Source organism: Mytilus trossulus, chromosome 3 (assembly GCF_036588685.1).
Source record: "Mytilus trossulus isolate FHL-02 chromosome 3, PNRI_Mtr1.1.1.hap1, whole genome shotgun sequence".
Classification (NCBI taxonomy): Eukaryota; Metazoa; Mollusca; class Bivalvia; order Mytilida; family Mytilidae; genus Mytilus; species Mytilus trossulus.
Genome location: NC_086375.1, coordinates 6773638 through 6795039, shown reverse-complemented (window position 1 = coordinate 6795039; position 21402 = coordinate 6773638). Strand labels below are relative to the sequence as shown.

Below are 21402 nucleotides of genomic sequence, written 5' to 3'. Positions count from 1 at the left end.
AACATTGCTGACGTCACGGTCACATGACTAAATTATGTCTATGGGCTCATAACAAAATAACTGCAGCCACTCAGAAGACGAGTTACATCCAAAATTAAATTATTTTTTGATGAAGTGGATGTTTATACAGTGCAAAATTTTATTGTAACTTTTATTCACATTGAATTATTTTCCTGCATTTTGTGTTGCAGAATATTCTTTTTCTTACGGATACTTTGGCTTCCTCCACCACAAAATAGCCAAGTGGGTTGAAAGTGGATTTAAATCCCAACAACCAATCTTTTTTTATATTCAGGGAAGTTCGAATTCCGGCTATGCACATCTTTTTTAAGTGTTCTACAAATTTTCTACAAAATAAAACCTACACTTTGGAATTTGGAATAACCAATTGACAATTGTTTTCTAAATGTCAAGATTCTGATCCAATGTTTAAAGAAATTCAACCAGAAATTGCACCACTTATGCAAGATGGTATTTCAATAATGTTCTGAGGAGTATAAAAAACTAAGTTATATCCTAGATAAAATATTGCCAATTAGAGTTCAAACATTTTGTTTTCACTATCCCCAATAAAATTACACATGACAACATTTACATGTAAATAATGTTTCCGGTATTACAATCCATAATAGTGTCCAAGACTGATTTTTTTCAATTACAGTTTGGTTTATATTGAATAACATAAGTCATATGCTAACAGCTTAGTTCAGGATTATTTCTGTTTAATAACAGTTTGGTTAATGCAGAATCTCATAATGCATATGCTGTGTTCAGGTCCTTCTCTGTTGAACTAATTTGATTCATACAAAATACAAGTCATATGATGTGTTCAGGCCCATTTCTGTTTAATTGGTTCACGTGCTGTATTTAGTTCTGCTTCTGTTGAATAACAGCTTGGTTGGAACATTAGAATTTATATGCTTGTTCAGGGCCACTTCTACTGATTTGGTTCATATGGAATATCACAATTTATATGCTGTGTTCAGGACTATTTCTGTTATATTATAGGTCGGTTTATAAGCATCTATGACCAGAAGAAATTTTTGTCCATTACATTGTTTAGCTGACTGTAATATCTCCATGATATCTTTATTGTTCCGTGTATGTTTAAATGTATGATTTCTAATGTGTAATAAAGTCGTTAGGTCTGTTGAGACTGGTCCACACATCCACATTGTTGGTATTAATATTTTACTGTTTAATCCTGACCAGTAAATCATAAAACATCCCTTACTATCATCTGATACTTCTGAAATATAGAATGAGATTTATGTATAAATCTATATTTTAAAATGTGCAGGGAACATTATAAGATTCCACAAAAATAGGCCAAAGGTCATTTACATTTAAAAAAAAATGCATCACCAGCTTTCATATTCTTTAAACGTCAATTTGAGCAAAAATTGTTTTTTAAAACATTGAGTTTTGGATAAAATGTAATTATTTGATTAAAAATCTGTAACAGCTACTTCAATGACGGGTGAAATTTGTTATATGTTAATTCAGGGAGTCATCATATGAAAATGTACATTTCTGAATAGTAAATAAATACATATTTAAGAAAAGTCATCAGCATTATTTCAACGTATCTGTTGTTGTATGTTGTCATGAAAGTTAAATTATCTCCTGTGGCTTTTTTTTATTCTACTGAAAATTCCTTTGCAAAAAATATTATAAATAGAATATATACAGTTTAATACAATTATTGTTACGTAAATAAAATCTGTATTGTTCATATAGTTATACCTAATTCTGATGAATCCACTGCTCTGTTTAATACAGATGGAAACTGTAGCAGATTAGCAATCATCTCAGTGTCAAACTTGTAGGAGAAAGGTGGTGCTATCACTGAAGAGGATAACTCTTGTTCAAATTGATGATATAGGGGATCATTCACAATAACTTCCATGCTGCAGTCCTAAAATTCAAATAAAAAGTTTGATGATGATGGATAGGTTCTCAACTTTCAGTGGCAAAATAAATGCATATATAATTCAGGACAAGAGCATGCTAATGTTAAATAAATATTAACCATGCTTCGTACTAGACCAAAATACTGAGCCAGGCAATATAGGGAAGGTGTACTGACAACAGTGGTCTTTAAACACATTAACTCCAAATGGAGTTTTCGTTAGTACATGCTGAGCCAGATTTTAAATGTGCTAGTTGCCTAGGTTAACAAGTGTGAAGAAGCAGCAATTATATACTTTTTTCTCAAAAAAATTTGATAACTTGTCCAAATAAGAAGAATTCACTTTTTTTTAATTGTTTGCTTCCAGTAAATAATTCACTGATGTTTTCCTTATGCAGTGAACTCAGCATGACCTTTCTCGTAAAAATCCAGTGATCGCTATATGCATGGATCTGTCATTGAAATTAACTATTATCTTATTGTACATGTTAAACATGTGCTCAATATCCATGCTTCTTTGTTGATTGTTTACTTTAAAGTGACAATCTGTTAATTACGGCTTCAAAACACGGCAATGATTAGTTGCCATATTTTCACATCATAACAGACCAAGAGAACATTCATTGAGGATTATTTGATATGGATGTGTTAAAAATAATAAAATAGTGCACAGAAGACTAAGTTTATGATATATACATGAATTGGTTCAAGAATAAACATTATTTTTCACCAGTCATTCGTTTCATATGACTTAATTTAATGATATTAAAATAAATAATTGAGTCTGAGTAAATAAATAATAGCATACCTCCTTCTTTCTTGTCCTGAAATAATGAAAGATGGTTTAACACATTATTTAAGTAAACAAAAGCCTGAACATTGTGTAATTATCATTTTCAAAACTCGAATATTTATTGCAGTATAAATTTTAAACATTAAATTTGTGACATACAAAATAAGCAAACAATAATTCACAAACATATATAATCATTCATTAGATTTATTATAGGATTAAACACATTTTTTCTAGAGGTTATTGATGTGTAAACCGGGGCGGTTAACTCACAAACTGAATAAAAGTCCGAAGGACTTTTATGTCAAGTTTGTGAGTTAGAGACCCGGTTTACACATCAATAACCTCTAGAAAAAATGTGTTTAATCCTTATAATTCTTCAGCCAAACATACGCGATTATTAGTTTACATTATAACTTTGATGGCTACTATATGTACCATCAGATGCAAACTGTCATGTCGTAACTAAGGAGTACGCCGCCATCTTGACTTTCTAAAAAACTTTTAAATGTCGATAAATGCAAAAGAGTCTAAAATGAACTAGCACCTACCTCAAAAACTTCATTTTTATTAGATACTTTCCGAATTTGAAACGTAATAATAACGAAATAATCTTCCGTCTGAAAGTTTTCAACCGTATGACGTCGTGTTTTGCCATGACGTAAATTCGCCAATTCATTCGTGAAATTTCCCGGAATTTTATTTAAATTTCATTTTTTATACATTTTCGAAGCTTTAGTGCATTTACTTTTTTTCTTTTTTTGGATTATATATGCATAAGAATAGAAACAACTGTCATGCCAATTGTTTAATAATCTCAACTTGCTGAAAATCTCAGTATCTCTGCAAGAATGTGTATCGCGCATGAATAGACTACAAAAGTAGTTTCGGAAACATGGTTTATCGAAGTGTAAACCAAGAGAAAAATTCTTCTAGACCAATCCAATTCAAGTATTTATAGATATGCAAATGATATAAGAATTATATTCATATCAATTGGCAACAAAGGCAATACAATAACATGTATACAAATATAAACTTTTTTTCCCCTCAAAAACATCTGGAATTCAAAATTTTTTACTTAATCTTCTAGACTCTAATGAGTTGTATTGAGATTGATACTTTTGAGACCTTGCTATTGTATACACTGATTCTACGAGTTTTCAGATGGCAGGTAATTGGTTATCATTGATACTATAAGTATTTTAATTAAATATCAAACATAATGTAACATTTCATATTTTTATTACGCATAATAATCATAAAATAAAAAAATGATGAATTCTAGGTTTTTTTCTTTACATGCATTATAATAATAAAATATATAAAACATAACATTCTTCAAATAAAGGTGATAAAGATCCATTTTTGTTGCAAAACTATATTTGTTTTTTGATAGGTAAATGGTACACTTTATTTAAAGCAAATATTCAGTGAAAACCTTTTCTTATTTCTTGTTTAACAAAGGTGTACTTTTTTACATTAAACTACATACATCAAACTAATGATATCTTTGAACAGTAAATGATAATTTGACAGCAATGTTACAAACCTGGACAAACTTTTAGTCTGATATTTAACAGCAATCATCTGACCTTGTATAAATAATCTTTTATGTTCCCTATAACTCAGTTTACCCAATTCTAACCTCAATTCTTCACTTGTTGTTATCTATAAATAGAAATAATCTTTTATGTTCCCTATAACTCAGTTTACCCAATTCTAACCTCAATTCTTCACTTGTTGTTATCTATAAATAGAAATAATCTTTTATGTTCCCTATAACTCAGTTTACCCAATTCTAACCTCAATTCTTCACTTGTTGTTATCTATAAATAGAAATAATCTTTTATGTTCCCTATAACTCAGTTTACCCAATTCTAACCTCAATTCTTCACTTGTTGTTATCTATAAATAGAAATAATCTTTTATGTTCCCTGTAACTCAGCTTACCCAATTCTAACCTCAATTCTTCACTTGTTATCTATAAATAGAAATAATCTTTTATGTTCCCTGTAACTCAGTTTACCCAATTCTAACCTCAATTCTTCACTTGTTGTTATCTATAAATAGAAATAATCTTTTATGTTCCCTGTAACTCAGCTTACCCAATTCTAACCTCAATTCTTCACTTGTTGTTATCTATAAATAGAAATAATCTTTTATGTTCCCTGTAACTCAGTTTACCCAATTCTAACCTCAATTCTTCACTTGTTGTTATCTATAAATAGAAATAATCTTTTATGTTCCCTGTAACTCAGCTTACCCAATTCTAACCTCAATTCTTCACTTGTTGTTATCTATAAATAGAAATAATCTTTTATGTTCCCTGTAACTCAGTTTACCCAATTCTAATCTCAATTCTTCACTTGTTGTTATCTATAAATAGAAATAATCTTTTATGTTCCCTGTAACTCAGCTTACCCAATTCTAACCTCAATTCTTCACTTGTTGTTATCTATAAATAGAAATAATCTTTTATGTTCCCTGTAACTCAGTTTACCCAATTCTAACCTCAATTCTTCACTTGTTGTTATCTATAAATAGAAATAATCTTTTATGTTCCCTGTAACTCAGTCTACCCAATTCTAACCTCAATTCTTCACTTGTTGTTATCTATAAATAGAAATAATCTTTTATGTTCCCTGTAACTCAGTTTACCCAATTCTAACCTCAATTCTTCACTTGTTGTTATCTATAAATAGAAATAATCTTTTATGTTCCCTGTAACTCAGTTTACCCAATTCTAATCTCAATTCTTCACTTGTTGTTATCTATAAATAGAAATAATCTTTTATGTTCCCTGTAACTCAGTTTACCCAATTCTAATCTCAATTCTTCACTTGTTGTTATCTATAAATAGAAATAATCTTTTATGTTCCCTGTAACTCAGTTTACCCAATTCTAATCTCAATTCTTCACTTGTTGTTATCTATAAATAGAAATAATCTTTTATGTTCCCTGTAACTCAGTTTACCCAATTCTAATCTCAATTCTTCACTTGTTGTTATCTATAAATAGAAATAATCTTTTATGTTCCCTGTAACTCAGTTTACCCAATTCTAATCTCAATTCTTCACTTGTTGTTATCTATAAATAGAAATAATCTTTAATGTTCCCTGTAACTCAGTTTACCCAATTCTAATCTCAATTCTTCACTTGTTGTTATCTATAAATAGAAATAATCTTTTATGTTCCCTGTAACTCAGTTTACCCAATTCTAACCTCAATTCTTCACTTGTTGTTATCTATAAATAGAAATAATCTTTTATGTTCCCTGTAACTCAGTTTACCCAATTCTAATCTCAATTCTTCACTTGTTGTTATCTATAAATAGAAATAATCTTTTATGTTCCCTGTAACTCAGTCTACCCAATTCTGACCTCAATTCTTCACTTGTTGTTATCTATAAATAGAAATAATCTTTTATGTTCCCTGTAACTCAGCTTACCCAATTCTAACCTCAATTCTTCACTTGTTGTTATCTATAAATAGAAATAATCTTTTATGTTCCCTGTAACTCAGTTTACCCAATTCTAACCTCAATTCTTCACTTGTTGTTATCTATAAATAGAAATAATCTTTTATGTTCCCTGTAACTCAGCTTACCCAATTCTAACCTCAATTCTTCACTTGTTGTTATCTATAAATAGAAATAATCTTTTATGTTCCCTGTAACTCAGTCTACCCAATTCTAATCTCAATTCTTCACTTGTTGTTATCTATAAATAGAAATAATCTTTTATGTTCCCTGTAACTCAGCTTACCCAATTCTAACCTCAATTCTTCACTTGTTGTTATCTATAAATAGAAATAATCTTTTATGTTCCCTGTAACTCAGCTTACCCAATTCTATCCTCAATTCTTCACTTGTTGTTATCTATAAATAGAAATAATCTTTTATGTTCCCTGTAACTCAGTCTACCCAATTCTAACCTCAATTCTTCACTTGTTGTTATCTATAAATAGAAATAATCTTTTATGTTCCCTGTAACTCAGTTTACCCAATTCTAACCTCAATTCTTCACTTGTTGTTATCTATAAATAGAAATAATCTTTTATGTTCCCTGTAACTCAGCTTACCCAATTCTAACCTCAATTCTTCACTTGTTGTTATCTATAAATAGAAATAATCTTTTATGTTCCCTGTAACTCAGCTTACCCAATTCTAACCTCAATTCTTCACTTGTTGTTATCTATAAATAGAAATAATCTTTTATGTTCCCTGTAACTCAGTTTACCCAATTCTAACCTCAATTCTTCACTTGTTGTTATCTATAAATAGAAATAATCTTTTATGTTCCCTGTAACTCAGTTTACCCAATTCTAATCTCAATTCTTCACTTGTTGTTATCTATAAATAGAAATAATCTTTTATGTTCCCTGTAACTCAGTCTACCCAATTCTAACCTCAATTCTTCACTTGTTGTTATCTATAAATAGAAATAATCTTTTATGTTCCCTGTAACTCAGCTTACCCAATTCTAACCTCAATTCTTCACTTGTTGTTATCTATAAATAGAAATAATCTTTTATGTTCCCTATAACTCAGTTTACCCAATTCTAACCTCAATTCTTCACTTGTTGTTATCTATAAATAGAAATAATCTTTTATGTTCCCTGTAACTCAGTTTACCCAATTCTAACCTCAATTCTTCACTTGTTGTTATCTATAAATAGAAATAATCTTTTATGTTCCCTGTAACTCAGTTTACCCAATTCTAATCTCAATTCTTCACTTGTTGTTATCTATAAATAGAAATAATCTTTTATGTTCCCTGTAACTCAGTCTACCCAATTCTGACCTCAATTCTTCACTTGTTGTTATCTATAAATAGAAATAATCTTTTATGTTCCCTGTAACTCAGCTTACCCAATTCTAACCTCAATTCTTCACTTGTTGTTATCTATAAATAGAAATAATCTTTTATGTTCCCTGTAACTCAGTTTACCCAATTCTAACCTCAATTCTTCACTTGTTGTTATCTATAAATAGAAATAATCTTTTATGTTCCCTGTAACTCAGTTTACCCAATTCTAACCTCAATTCTTCACTTGTTGTTATCTATAAATAGAAATAATCTTTTATGTTCCCTGTAACTCAGCTTACCCAATTCTAACCTCAATTCTTCACTTGTTGTTATCTATAAATAGAAATAATCTTTTATGTTCCCTGTAACTCAGTTTACCCAATTCTAACCTCAATTCTTCACTTGTTGTTATCTATAAATAGAAATAATCTTTTATGTTCCCTGTAACTCAGTTTACCCAATTCTAACCTCAATTCTTCACTTGTTGTTATCTATAAATAGAAATAATCTTTTATGTTCCCTGTAACTCAGTTTACCCAATTCTAATCTCAATTCTTCACTTGTTGTTATCTATAAATAGAAATAATCTTTTATGTTCCCTGTAACTCAGTTTACCCAATTCTAACCTCAATTCTTCACTTGTTGTTATCTATAAATAGAAATAATCTTTTATGTTCCCTGTAACTCAGTTTACCCAATTCTAATCTCAATTCTTCACTTGTTGTTATCTATAAATAGAAATAATCTTTTATGTTCCCTGTAACTCAGTTTACCCAATTCTAATCTCAATTCTTCACTTGTTGTTATCTATAAATAGAAATAATCTTTTATGTTCCCTGTAACTCAGTTTACCCAATTCTAATCTCAATTCTTCACTTGTTGTTATCTATAAATAGAAATAATCTTTAATGTTCCCTGTAACTCAGTTTACCCAATTCTAATCTCAATTCTTCACTTGTTGTTATCTATAAATAGAAATAATCTTTTATGTTCCCTGTAACTCAGTTTACCCAGTTCTATCCTCAATTCTTCACTTGTTGTTATCTATAAATAGAAATACACATTCTCTGTAAAAACTGACCAAAGATACCAGGCTTATAACTTGGTAAATCACTCATCTGTGGCAAAATACAAACTATATGAAACAACAAATCATATACATAATTGAAGAGCACTAAAAAAAAAAAAATTTACAAAATACAGTTCAATCATTTAATCCAATCATGTTAGAAAGATAGATATTGCTGATACACATACGAATTACTGTATTCAGCCGTGTATAGAATGCAGTTGTGTATAAAACAACTACTTTTTTGGTTAACACACTTTACAACAGTACATAGTATTATAAGTTTGAGCTAAAACTTTTATCAACACTTTGATCCAGTGATTTAAACAGTACAGGGAGATAACTCTGTAAATTCAGGTAAACATTTTAATCATAATGTGTTTTTAAGCTTCTGAATGATCAAAATCAGTGTTTGTCAATCTGCTATATAACCAGTGTAGTTTTTCCGATTAATTGGTTATTTCAAATTTTTGAAATTTTTGTCAAAGAAGCAAAGTAAATACTTTGACAAAATTTTATGAAAATCAAACCAGCCAAATTAATTTAAGGGAAGGTGTTTGATACCTCCTTAAATTGAAAACTAACCTTTAAATCCTCATAGTAGTTCTTCAGTTCAGCCAGTGTAGTGGGTATAGGAGGATATGAATAATAACCAGCCATGGTTAATTCCTCCTTGTATGACTGAGACCATGTCAAAACATCATTTACATGTGGCTGTGCACAATCACCAGTTACAATCTCAATCTGTTTAATAAAAAGACAATAAACATAAACTTCATTAAGCATAAAAAACACAGATGTTCAAAAAACTTGAAAGGGTTCCTCGGAACCAAGTGTCTAGTCTACTTTTGCTGTTAATCCAAGGCTAAACGAAAATGAGGAAAAAAATCAATAAAAAAAAATCCTCTTGATACTATCTTTTGATTGTGAGAAGCTTCTGTCCAAGTGAGGTAAAAATAGTTTAAGAATCTAAAAAATGTTTTAAAAACTTTAACTGCAGACTGTATGTAATATTAACTGGAAGAAAAAGTTATTAAAATTTTTAAAACTTTATCCACAGAATGAATGTGTTGTTTCCTGGCAGCAAATCTAAGTCCAATTAAAAGTAAAATATGGAATAAATAGCATTTTATTTTTACGAAATTTTCTTTTGAATACTATGTCATGATCATAAACAAGCTTCTGTCCAAGTTTGTTAGAAATCCAGTATAATTTAAGAAAGTTATTTAAATTTTAAAAACTTAAACCACAGAGTGAATATTTGTGGACGCCACCACGCCGCTGCCCCTGATGGTAAGTAGAATCGCTATGTCTCGCTTTTTCCACTAAAGTCGAAGGCTTGACAAAAGAGACAATCAACAAAAGGGATAAAAAATTGGCCCTTAATTTTTGTGAAGAGTTCCTATTCTGAAACTGAAATATCCAAATCTTATCAAGGAAAATAATTTCTCTTTATATTGCAATCATTCAAGCGTATGAAAATGATGATGCTGAAATTGTAACATGTGACATGAAAATTTTTAAACCCAGCACCAAAGTTGTTGTTCCTCCTCTACATTAACTTACTAATTAGAAAAGTCATTAATTACCAAGTCTTACATTTTCAGACCAACATCTAAAATGAGTTAAGCCCTTTTTAACTGATTTTTATAGTTTGTTTATATGTTAGGGGAAGGGAGCCTGTAGTTCAGTGGTTGTCGATGGTTCATGTCTGTCATATTTTTCTTTAATTGTTCTGCACATAAATCAGGCTGTTAGTTTTCTTGTTTGAATTGTTTTACATTTGTCATTTCCAGGACTTTTATAGCTGACTATGTGGTATGGGTTTTGCTCATTGTTGAAGGCTGTACAGTAAAAAATATGTAGCTACCTACTTCTACATTATTTGGTCTCTGGTGGAGAGTTGTCTCATTGGCATCTGACAATTATACCACATCTTCTTATTTTCATACACCATTTGTCCACAGAAGGCTTATCAGTAGCAGTGGAATCGAAGTAGTTGGAACTTACATGAGAGGAACCAGTAGATGTCAAATACATATTCCTGTTATCTTTAGACGCATGTATATGGCTCATGTTGCTGACAATTCTCATGTGACGACATATTAAAACTTTGCCTGGCATGACATCCTTATAGATATTTATCTAAAATGAAAATAATTAATAATTTTCATTTGATAACATATTAAAACTTTGCCAAAACATTGTTATAAATATCCATCTTAAATAAAAATATTATACAATTACTGTCTTTTGATGAGGTAAATGTGTGTTTTTTCAAAAGTCAATTAAACCACATATTTACCGAAACAAAAGACAGTAAATGTTTTATTCCATATTCTGAGAGAAATGAATGTAATGGAAAATATTTACCAAAACCAATTGTACTTTTTTTTACTAAAATTATACACGTAAAAGCACGCAACGTTTTGCGCGGTGAATATCCTTTTCTGCAGGTGAATATGCTTATTTATTCAAAATCCCATTTATATAGAAAAACCTTCTAATATTTTATCAATATGGAATAACAATAATTCTTATATGATGAAATTTAAAAACTACACTTTATATAACAGCATTAAAAATATCTGTTTAAAATAGAAATATTAAACATTTCTCATATAAACCCATATTAAAATTGTGCCTGTCATTACATCACAAAAGATTGCTACCTTAAATAAAAATATATAAACAATTCTTAAATGATGAAATATTGCAAAATCATTAAGGACCATTGATCTGTAACAGAAATATCTTATTAATGGTGAAAAGTTGTCCCTGGCATAACATAATTAAAAACAATCTGAAATGGGTATCAACAGTAAATTTCATAGCATCACAGATAAAAAATTAAACTGGTTTTGGAAGTAAAAATAAATTATAGTCTTTTGACTTGCATCTCTCAAGTTATATCTTCATTAGGAATACTGTAGATAGATACCTCAGCTGGTCTGTATATAAGGACCTTACAAGTCTTCTGACTACTTTGGTCTTTCAGTTCTAACCATCTACTGATCCAGAAGGCACCAGTGTCTAAATCACTTTTACCTAAAACATAAATAAATACTTATAACTTTTAATGCAGTAGATACTCAGATATCACAGCTTTATTTATCTGTATATAAAATATCAGTCATAAGTCCTAGTACAAAGTTGTTTAGTAGATAAGCTCATAAAAAAAGAAAACACAATTTATTTATATCATGCCCACCCCTTGAACTATTACAATGTCCATATACTTTAAGATCTGTTATCCTTTTAATTTCAGCTTTTATATTGTACAAAACAAAGTTGTTTCAAGTCTGATCTTTGCTGTGATCACATCTTGTTGTGCAGTGGTCAGAATTTGTTTTATCTTTAAGGCAAAATAGTATGAACACAAATAACTGATATACAGATTTTGTGAAAAACTTGAGCAGAATCGAATAAATCTGCAAACATATGTCTTAAAACCAGTGTTGACACATACCTGTCATTCTCTCTCTAAAGAATCTGCCGACATAGGTCACCAAACCTGTGATGTCACAAACATAATCACTAGGAAAGCATCTGCTCTTAAAAAATACACAACATAGAAAATAAATTACACCTTTAGACATTTATTTTTAAAATAAATGGAGATTTCAATATGACTCAGTAAAACTATACTTTTAAGGTACTTTACAAAACTTCAAATAAGGTTTTTAATGTTTTAGGAGTTTAAATATTTTTGTTTTAATAGACATTTTTGTTTAGGAGTTTAAACATTTTTGTTTAGGAGTTTAAATATTTTTGATTAGGGGCCAGCTGAAGTATGCCTCAGGATTTTCTAGCTATGTGGAATTGTGGATTTCTGGTTTTTTTTTCACTCATTGGTCAGGTTGTTGTCTCTTTGATATATTCTCCATTTCCATTTTCTATTCCATTTTGTCCATTGCAATATTATCATCTTATTCTTAGAAACTGCGGATTTTTGGAAAAGCACAAAAATAAATGAATCCCTATAGCTAGTATAAATTATAATGACTTAGAAGAATTATAATCAATCACATCAATTCTACCAGCTAATTAAAAACATTTGAAAACCAAATTGCTGAATATAACTTACCCCAAATCTTTTCTCTGTATAATGTTGTATTGTATGGTAGGTAAATTTAGACAGGCTGGTATGGCATCAGAGGAGATAACTCTTACTATTCCAACAGGATGGTGACTGTTTACATTTATATCTATATCATACATGGTCAGTCCATCAGGTAATGGAGGTCTGTAGTGGTCAACATGATGGAAACTTTTCTTCACAGTATATTTCTGTATAAGGAGAACTTCTCCCTCTTTTAACCTGTGTCATTAAAAAAGAACTCAGTCAAAATTGAAAAAATAATTATTAGAATAATAAGCTCTCAAAAACCTACCTTTTTATGGTCGTTACTAAACCATGAAAACCATGGACATGACAAGTATATTGTTAAAGTCTGTTAATCTCAGGATATTTTTTCAATATTTGTGTAATTGGGTTCATTGTGATGCCTTTCGCAAGAGGTCAATTTCAGAAGACAGAAGGATCGGCCTGTAAATTTAGTTAATATTGCATGCATTTATTATTATTTGGAATTCACCATGACTGATCAAAAGTTGAGAATAATTATTGTGATTACAGGAAAACTACATACATTCATGTGTCAAATTTCATCTATGAAAGTTTAAATTATTGTGATTTTCGCCCGTTGCATTTTTCGCAATACTAAAACTTTCTAATAATTTCTGAATTTACAGAACTCATTAAAAGAGTTTGTGCAATGTAAACAACTTTCATCACTGCTGTTTACCATTTTATGATTTTTTTTTTAAAGAACAGAATCGGAAAAAAAAACACATTTTGCTAGCATGGCTAGTGTAATATATAAAACACTGACCTGTGATATAACTCTGGACACAAAGAGTTCCACAATACAAGTGTAGCACAGCCTGATCTGTCACATACTGTCAAATGGGCCTGAAAAAATAATGCTATTGTAATACAATCCCATAGGTCACATTCTGCCACATATGTTGTAAATTAATACTAGTGTAGACGAAATTATATTTTTCAATACTGTCAAACGTACCTAAAACATAACACAAAGTGGACTATAGTTTTACATTCCAACTGACAGTCCATCCATCAGTCTGTCTTATTGGCCTTATCATACATTATTTCCCATCAATCTTTTTAACACTCAGTCTTAATGTCTCTTATTATTTCTGTATTTTACTGTGAGATTTTTGGGTTGTTATTGGCAGTATTTGTTAGATTTCCTTGCTCTTTATAGTAAATAATTTATTTTTTTAACTTTACAGTTTTTATCAATGCAAAAAAAAACCCATCTATCAACATTTGGTGCAAACCAGTGCTATGGACCATCTCAACCTTGCAGCAAGGTGTTTGCTCAACATAACTTTAGGATGAAGAACAGCAATAAAAGACCTATTCCTTGTTTTTTTTAGCTATTAAAAGGTATAATTCTTGGTTTTGTTTCACAAAATAATACACAATTTATAATTTCTTCCTACTTACCTGCAAGGGCCATTTGTCATTTTTAAATGGTTTGGCATAATGTAGAATTCTTTTTTTACTAAGAACTTTGATGACAACAGGTGGTCCTTTGAGTACTCGCCAGTTCTTAGATAATTCCTTTAGTGAGTATACATCTACAGGAGACACGTCACCTAAACCATCTAACTTCTCTATTGTCCCTGATATTGAAAGACAATACTAATTACAGTAAATTCATAAATTATTGCAAATAGTGAATGTCACAATAATAATAGCTCTGTAATTTGATATATGTCTCTTCATTTATATTTTGCCGTAATCACCATAATCAATTTCCCTTCTATTTTGTTCATTATTTCAAATCAAATAATAAATGAAAACAATAATTTCTGAATTTCCAGTAATTTTTTTTCAAGTAGATTAAATATCATCAATTACTGCTATTTCTTGTAAAATGTTTTCATTATTATAAGTAGTGTTTTGATGAATGTATTTTTGTGCCTTTAATTTTCCTTCTTGACCTTCTATGCTGGACTACAGAAGGATAATATCATAATGTTCAGAGTATTTATTTATGTTTCTTCTTACAATTTTAAATAATGTTATTAATTATTTCAAAAATGTAGAACTAGAAGTAATGTTTTTGTCCTCTTTAAAGTAACCATATATCTCTACAGAATTCTCATTTCTTAATTTTAAATCAGTAAGTAAAACTTCATTTAGTCCAAGCTTCTATTGAAATTTGAAATAACTCTATCTATTGAGTAATTTTTCATAAAAGAGATAATTTAAGAATGATTTGTTTCAGTAACGCTCCCCTCACGGTAAACAATTTCTAATTTGTCCAACACTTACCTCTCTTCCATACTTCTCCTTCTAATTCTACACTGGACCATATGTTTATATAATAACCTCTAGATGAGGTCAAAGGTGAAGCTGTCTTCTCTATCTCATCACAATCATCACACCAGGGTATATTACTGATATCTAGAAACATAAACTTTTATTTATATAAATGGAATATCTGAGATATTAATATTAGATAATAATCCTACCCGGCTAAATCAATCTGATATTTTAAAAAAAAAAAAAAAAAAAAAATACAGCTTGCTAAATATTGAACTCCTCGACAAGCAGTCAATACTCCTCAATACTGATGGATTGAAATTCCACTTTTATAATTTTTAAACTGGTTTAGACAGAAATTATTTTATTATTTTTTACCATTTGTGCACAAAAAAATAACCCAACAAGTTAGATATTTAAGTTTTTATGTGACATATTTTCAAATGGGTGTTATGTTTTACCATGTTAGAGTGTAATGTGTTTGTAAGAGATATGTTTTACCTGATAATGTTATGTGTCTTTCAGCTTCTACTGTCAATTGGTGTACCACAAGGAAACTTCTCTGTTGTAAATCTGTTTCATCATACTTCACACTGCATTCTGTAAACTTTACACAACTACCTTCTGTGATCTATAAATAGAAACAAATTTCACACTGCATTCTGTCAACTTTACACAACTATCTTCTGTAACCTATAAATAGAAACATACTCCACACTGAATTCTGTTAACTTTACACAACTACCTTCTGTAACCTATAAATAGAAACATACTCCACACTGAATTCTGTTAACTTTACACAACTACCTTCTGTAACCTATAAATAGAAACATACTCCACACTGAATTCTGTTAACTTTACACAACTACCTTCTGTAACCTACAGTGATATTGTTTGCCTTAAATAAGTGGAGAATACAGGCTTTTTCCCCTGGAGAAGAATCCCAATTTGAAGAAAAAAATGGCTTGAATTATTCCCAAAAAGACAATTTTTTTCCCAATTAGTGCAGTCTCAATAGTAATTGTACATGAAAACAAACTGAAAACACTCATTTAAAGATTTTTCATGCCTAAAATGACTATAGGTGCAGATTTGAGGGTCTATTTATGTATCATCACTGATAAAATGGGGTCTTATTTTATAGCAGGGTTTGACTTGTGAAAATGGGTCTGTATATTGAAGTTTCAGTCAAATTCATGGTATATTTTAAATTTCCCAATTTGATGAAAATGACGCATATTTTCCCAATAAAAAAGGGTAGAGGTAGTTTTGAAAAAAGCCAACAATATCACTGACCTATAAATAGAAACATACTCCACACTGAATTCTGTTAACTTTACACAACTACCTTCTGTAACCTATAAATAGAAACATACTCCACACTGAATTCTGTTAACTTTACACAACTACCTTCTGTAACCTATAAATAGAAACATACTCCACACTGAATTCTGTTAACTTTACACAACTACCTTCTGTAACCTATAAATAGAAACATACTCCACACTGAATTCTGTTAACTTTACACAACTACCTTCTGTAACCTATAAATAGAAACATACTCCACACTGCATTCTGTCAACTTTACACAACTACCTTCTGTAACCTATAAATAGAAACATACTCCACACTGAATTCTGTTAACTTTACACAACTACCTTCTGTAACCTATAAATAGAAACATACTCCACACTGAATTCTGTTAACTTTACACAACTACCTTCTGTAACCTATAAATAGAAACATACTCCACACTGAATTCTGTTAACTTTACACAACTACCTTCTGTAACCTATAAATAGAAACATACTCCACACTGCATTCTGTCAACTTTACACAACTACCTTCTGTAACCTATAAATAGAAACATACTCCACACTGCATTCTGTCAACTTTACACAACTACCTTCTGTAACCTATAAAGACAGTTAGTTTGGCCTCTCTTTTAAAGCAACTTTACTAATTTTTTTAAAGTTTATTACAACTGATCATGTCACCTCAAACAAGTTTCATTAGCTTTTGAGTATCATACATATTCTTTTACAATTCATGGAACATATTTCTATTTATAAATAGTAACAACACACCAGATAATTTACTGAATGACAATGATTTCTCTGTGAAAACATGTATAAGGGGATCAAATAAGCTATATAATGTGTCAGAGTGAAAAAAATCCACCTGTTCTTAAAAATCATTTATTTCTTAGTATCATTTAATGATTTTTTTCATAATATAAAAAAGAAGATGTGGTATGATTGCCAATGAGACAACTATCCACAAAAGACCAAAATGACACAGACATTAACAACTTTAGGTCACCGTACGGCCTTCAACAATGAGCAAAGCCCATAACGCATAGTCAGCTATAAAAGGCCCCGATAATTATTAGCAAATGGTTAACTTACTTGTCCACTTTGTATATATATGGATAAACTGGGATCTAACACAACTTTTCTTTTGGTAACTCTGTCTGTTACTAACAGTTCATAAACATCTACTGTTGCTGCACTGTCAATGCCAAGTTGTGAAAGGTGTAATGGGTCAGAAAGATATCTGTGTATGTGTAAAACCTGTTAATAAAAAGATCATAATTTCAATCACTACCAGGACATGTATTTGTATATGTACTCTCAAGCTATGTTAAGTGTAATAAGCCATTTTTTTCAAATTGGGATTCTTCTCCAGGGGAAAAAGCCTTTATTCTCCACTAATTTAAGGCAAACAATATCACTGTAACTAAACATTTACCAATGAACCACGAAAATAAGGTCAAGGCGAGACCTATTGCTAGTACATTGTAGTATCTGAGATATGGACTTGACCACCAACACTTAACCTTATCACTGATCTATGAAATGAGGTTGAGGTAAGTGAAAACTGTCTGACGGGCATGAGGACCTTGCAAGGTATGAACATACCAAATATGGTTATACTATATTACTTATAAATCAGAGAGAATTTAACATTACAAAAAATCTGAACTTTTTACAAGTGGTCACTGAACCATGAAAATGAGGTCAAGGACTTTGTATATGTGACTGACAGAAACTTCGTAACATGAGCCATCTTTGTACAAAGTATGAAGCATCCAGGTCTTCTACCTTCTAAAATATAAAGCTTTTAGGAATTTAGCTAATGCCGCTGCCAGATCACTATCCCTATGTCAAGCTGAAGGCTCGACCAAAATTACGTGCCTTGATCAGACAAATATCAATAAAGATAAAGATACTCTTAGAGTATGAAAAATATTATTTTCAAATTGTATTTATTAGATAATTATACATAATAAATGTTGCAAATTAATGCGTACTGATGGCATATGAAACTCTACAGTTCCTGTAAAAGAAAAACATGATAAAAATTATTATTACATTGGTTGCAATGAATTACATTGATTTCCCAGTTAGATAAAACCGATAATTTCACATGTGAAATAAACGTGGTTATTTCACTCTCTGATGTCATACAACAATAGGCGTTGTCAAGACGTTGATAACGTCGGATCAAAACAAATTGGGAATGCGTAGGGAAAACATATAGTTCCTTACATTTTCTACATTCATTTCATAAAAAAAAAGCCATTTGACAATGTAATAAAAAGTATAACTAATCGCCGTATTTGAATATACAAAATAAAACAACTTGTGTCTGAACACCCCTATGGATTAAACTCGTGCTGCGCACTTGTTTAATCCATGCGTTGTTCGGTCACGTGTTGTCTTATTTTTGATATTCAAATACGGCGATTAGTTATACTATAAATACAATTGTAAAATGTAAATGCAAATTTAAAGAATTAAATTTTACAGAATTTGAAAAATACCCATATGAATGTAGGTATGCGCAGCACACACACTGCCATCAGAAAAAAATCAAAATCAGGGCGATTGGACCTTTGGCAAACAGGTACTGGGGCAAATGTGAATCAGGGAGAACAGACCCAGATTTGTGTCAAACAGTCATTTTTGGCTACCCAATATAAAGGCACTATTGATCGCCCACTTTTGATAGGATTTCAAACTCCTGACCTGTGGTAAGACTAAGTGTACATTTTATCATCGTGCACCAAAAAATAACAGTTAACGTCATTTCACAAGATTTTTTTTGTTATCTGATCTGAATCTGAATAAATATGTTGCAGGGCCAGTATATGGCATCAGTGGCAACGGGAGAGAGGTGCTGGAAAATTAGTCCAACGCTGTGAGAGCAACCAAGTTTTAAAGCTCTCAATTAACTTATCACACTCAAGATTGTCTGGTAGTCTATACACCTTATCACTAATCCCAGCTGACCCTGCCGCTTGAACTTTTGACGTCAACAACAATCACTTTTCCATTGTGGCGTCAGATATTTTGTTTTATGACGTCAACATTTTACGGGAACCTGTGTGAAATCCAGCAATGGCGGATAAATAGCGATAAGGTGTATTCCATTCGGGTATGGTTCTTACAAAGAATTACTGTTTGTATTGATCGGATTTGCTAGGTGGGATTTTGAAGCACCGTCTGTTGTTTAGAGCAAATTTGTCTACAATGTTTGTTGTTTTATAGTCATTGTTTTGATTTAATTATACCATATTTGATCATATTTTGTTCGTTAGTAGGATTTCTAACGTTGTAACACGAGGTTGGTTATTCTGTTATGTTCATAATCTTACATAAGCAGTTAATTCCAAGAATTCTGTTCCTGTCAACTCGCAATGTTCAACAACATTTTTCAGAGATTGCAAGTTTGTTTTTGCCGCCATTACATATTTCTTGTACCTGGTTTTATTTTCCCTTGCTCCTCACCATTCACAGCTAAAGAACCAGTACAAATGATAATGTGATGGTTAGATTTAGTTCTCAGCAGAATCATTTCCAATAAAGCTTAGTCAACAAATTTAAGTTTAAACAAGAACAAACAACAAATAACCAAAATTTTGAAAAAAATCCTTCAATGACATACCAATTAAAGGTGGAAAGTTTTTCCCTATATCCTGAGTGCAAACACACACTGGCTGAGTTACCTGAGTTCAATAATGGTAATAACTTTAGTTTAATTAGATCACAATGCATAGTTTGTCTTAATTGTCAGTAGTTAAGGAGGCTCGAGGGTATAAAAATTTCAGAAAAAAATTAAACATTTGTTTTTCAATACAAATTTTATTTGTTACCTTTTGCAGTTGTTACTTTATCATATGGTACAAAAATCATTCAAAACAATCAATTCGTGTTGGCCCCAGATGACTTTTAAAATGTATACATAATTGAAAAAGTTCCAAATTATCTCCCTTTGGTGAAAAAAATGCCATTTTGTGGCTTTAAAATTGAAATATCTTTTTCAACTCATCGGTGACCTATATGTTTTAATATAATTTCCGTATAGGCTGTACTTAAACTAAATTATTGTAAAATTTGAGCGTTTTCTGTAATAATTTTCTTTTTTTTATTTTGATATTTACTTTATTTCTCCTATTAGTTCAACAGAAAAAAAACATTTTTACAAAATTGTATGCTTCTTTCGAAGGCAGATTGTGAGCGCAAATGAACGGTGACCCCACTTTTTTATTTTATTTTTCTATCAACTTTAAGATAAAGTTTATTTATAGAAAAATATAGAGAAATCCTATATAAATGATTTAGACCTGCGAACCCCCTTAAGATGTATGGTTTAACAATGTGGAGAGAAAGGCCCCTGTGCATCACTAATATGAAATGACCTTTCAGATTACAGAATAAAATGTTACCTGTAATGATAGGAAGTCCGTGACACTACACTAATCCATTCCTTTGATTTTTAAAGGAGATATATGTGAAGAGCATAACGTTACATTAGTCTCAATTTTGATAAGATATAACTTTGAATATGAATTGCAAAAAATTTTTGCTTCTTATTACTGTCCATGGAAATTAGATATGTAAAGCTAGAGCTAAAACGTTTCTATAGAAGTAGTAAATACCAAGCACTTTGCAAATCCTTGTAAATACAAATAAATCTAATAATTATTCAATAGGGATTTTCTTGGAACAATCTTGTTTTTATTACTGTAAATTCAGAAATTAATGTGAGGTTTTTATTATTGCGAAAAATGCGACTGAGTTGTAAACGCAATAATTTAAACTCGCATTTTGAAATATTTTATATGAATTGAACAGGATTTTTCTCAAAATCGTAAAAATTAAAATCGCATTTAAGCCTAAAAAGACATAATCACAATAATAAATGCACGCAATAATTTCTAAATTTACAGTGTATATTTCTTTAATCAGATCCATATCATACATATATGTCTCTGCTTTAATTAAGAACAAACTATATTTATTGTAATCTAATCTATTTTTAAATCAATTTCAAATTTACTTCTTTTTTCCTTTCCTTCTTAAACACATTTTTTTTTAAGAAAGGGGTAGCTAGGTTACATCAAGTAAAACCATGTCATTTTTTTTTTATAAATTTCCTGTTTACAAAACT

General features: G+C 30.3%; 1 protein-coding gene across 1 annotated transcript; it reads right to left on the bottom strand.

The window, feature by feature from the left end:
- Window positions 1-911: 911 nt before the first annotated feature.
- On the bottom strand, window positions 912-19719 carry LOC134709919 (RPA-related protein RADX-like). The gene is made up of 17 exons (XM_063570043.1): window positions 19607-19719; window positions 17355-17519; window positions 15448-15577; window positions 14956-15087; window positions 14122-14300; window positions 13481-13560; window positions 12673-12906; window positions 12055-12134; window positions 11527-11633; window positions 10596-10730; window positions 9171-9329; window positions 7050-7138; window positions 6484-6490; window positions 4258-4376; window positions 2721-2736; window positions 1747-1918; window positions 912-1249 (listed from the first exon to the last, which is right to left on the bottom strand). The coding sequence occupies exons 1-17, from the start codon at window positions 19694-19696 to the stop codon at window positions 963-965; spliced, it is 2181 nt and encodes a 726-aa protein (XP_063426113.1). The 5' UTR covers window positions 19697-19719; the 3' UTR covers window positions 912-962.
- Window positions 19720-21402: the final 1683 nt, after the last annotated feature.

Excerpts from the sequence above, each read along its gene's own strand:
- LOC134709919 (XM_063570043.1), bottom strand. The coding sequence starts at position 19,696 with ATGGCGGCAAAAACAAACTTGCAATCTCTGAAAAATGTTGTTGAACAT. Across the intron at positions 11,634-12,054 it reads CTTTAGAGAGAGAATGACAG|GTAAAAGTGATTTAGACACT; the intron begins GTATGTGTCAAC and ends TTTATGTTTTAG. Across the intron at positions 9,330-10,595 it reads CATCTACTGGTTCCTCTCAT|ATTGAGATTGTAACTGGTGA; the intron begins GTAAGTTCCAAC and ends TTTATTAAACAG.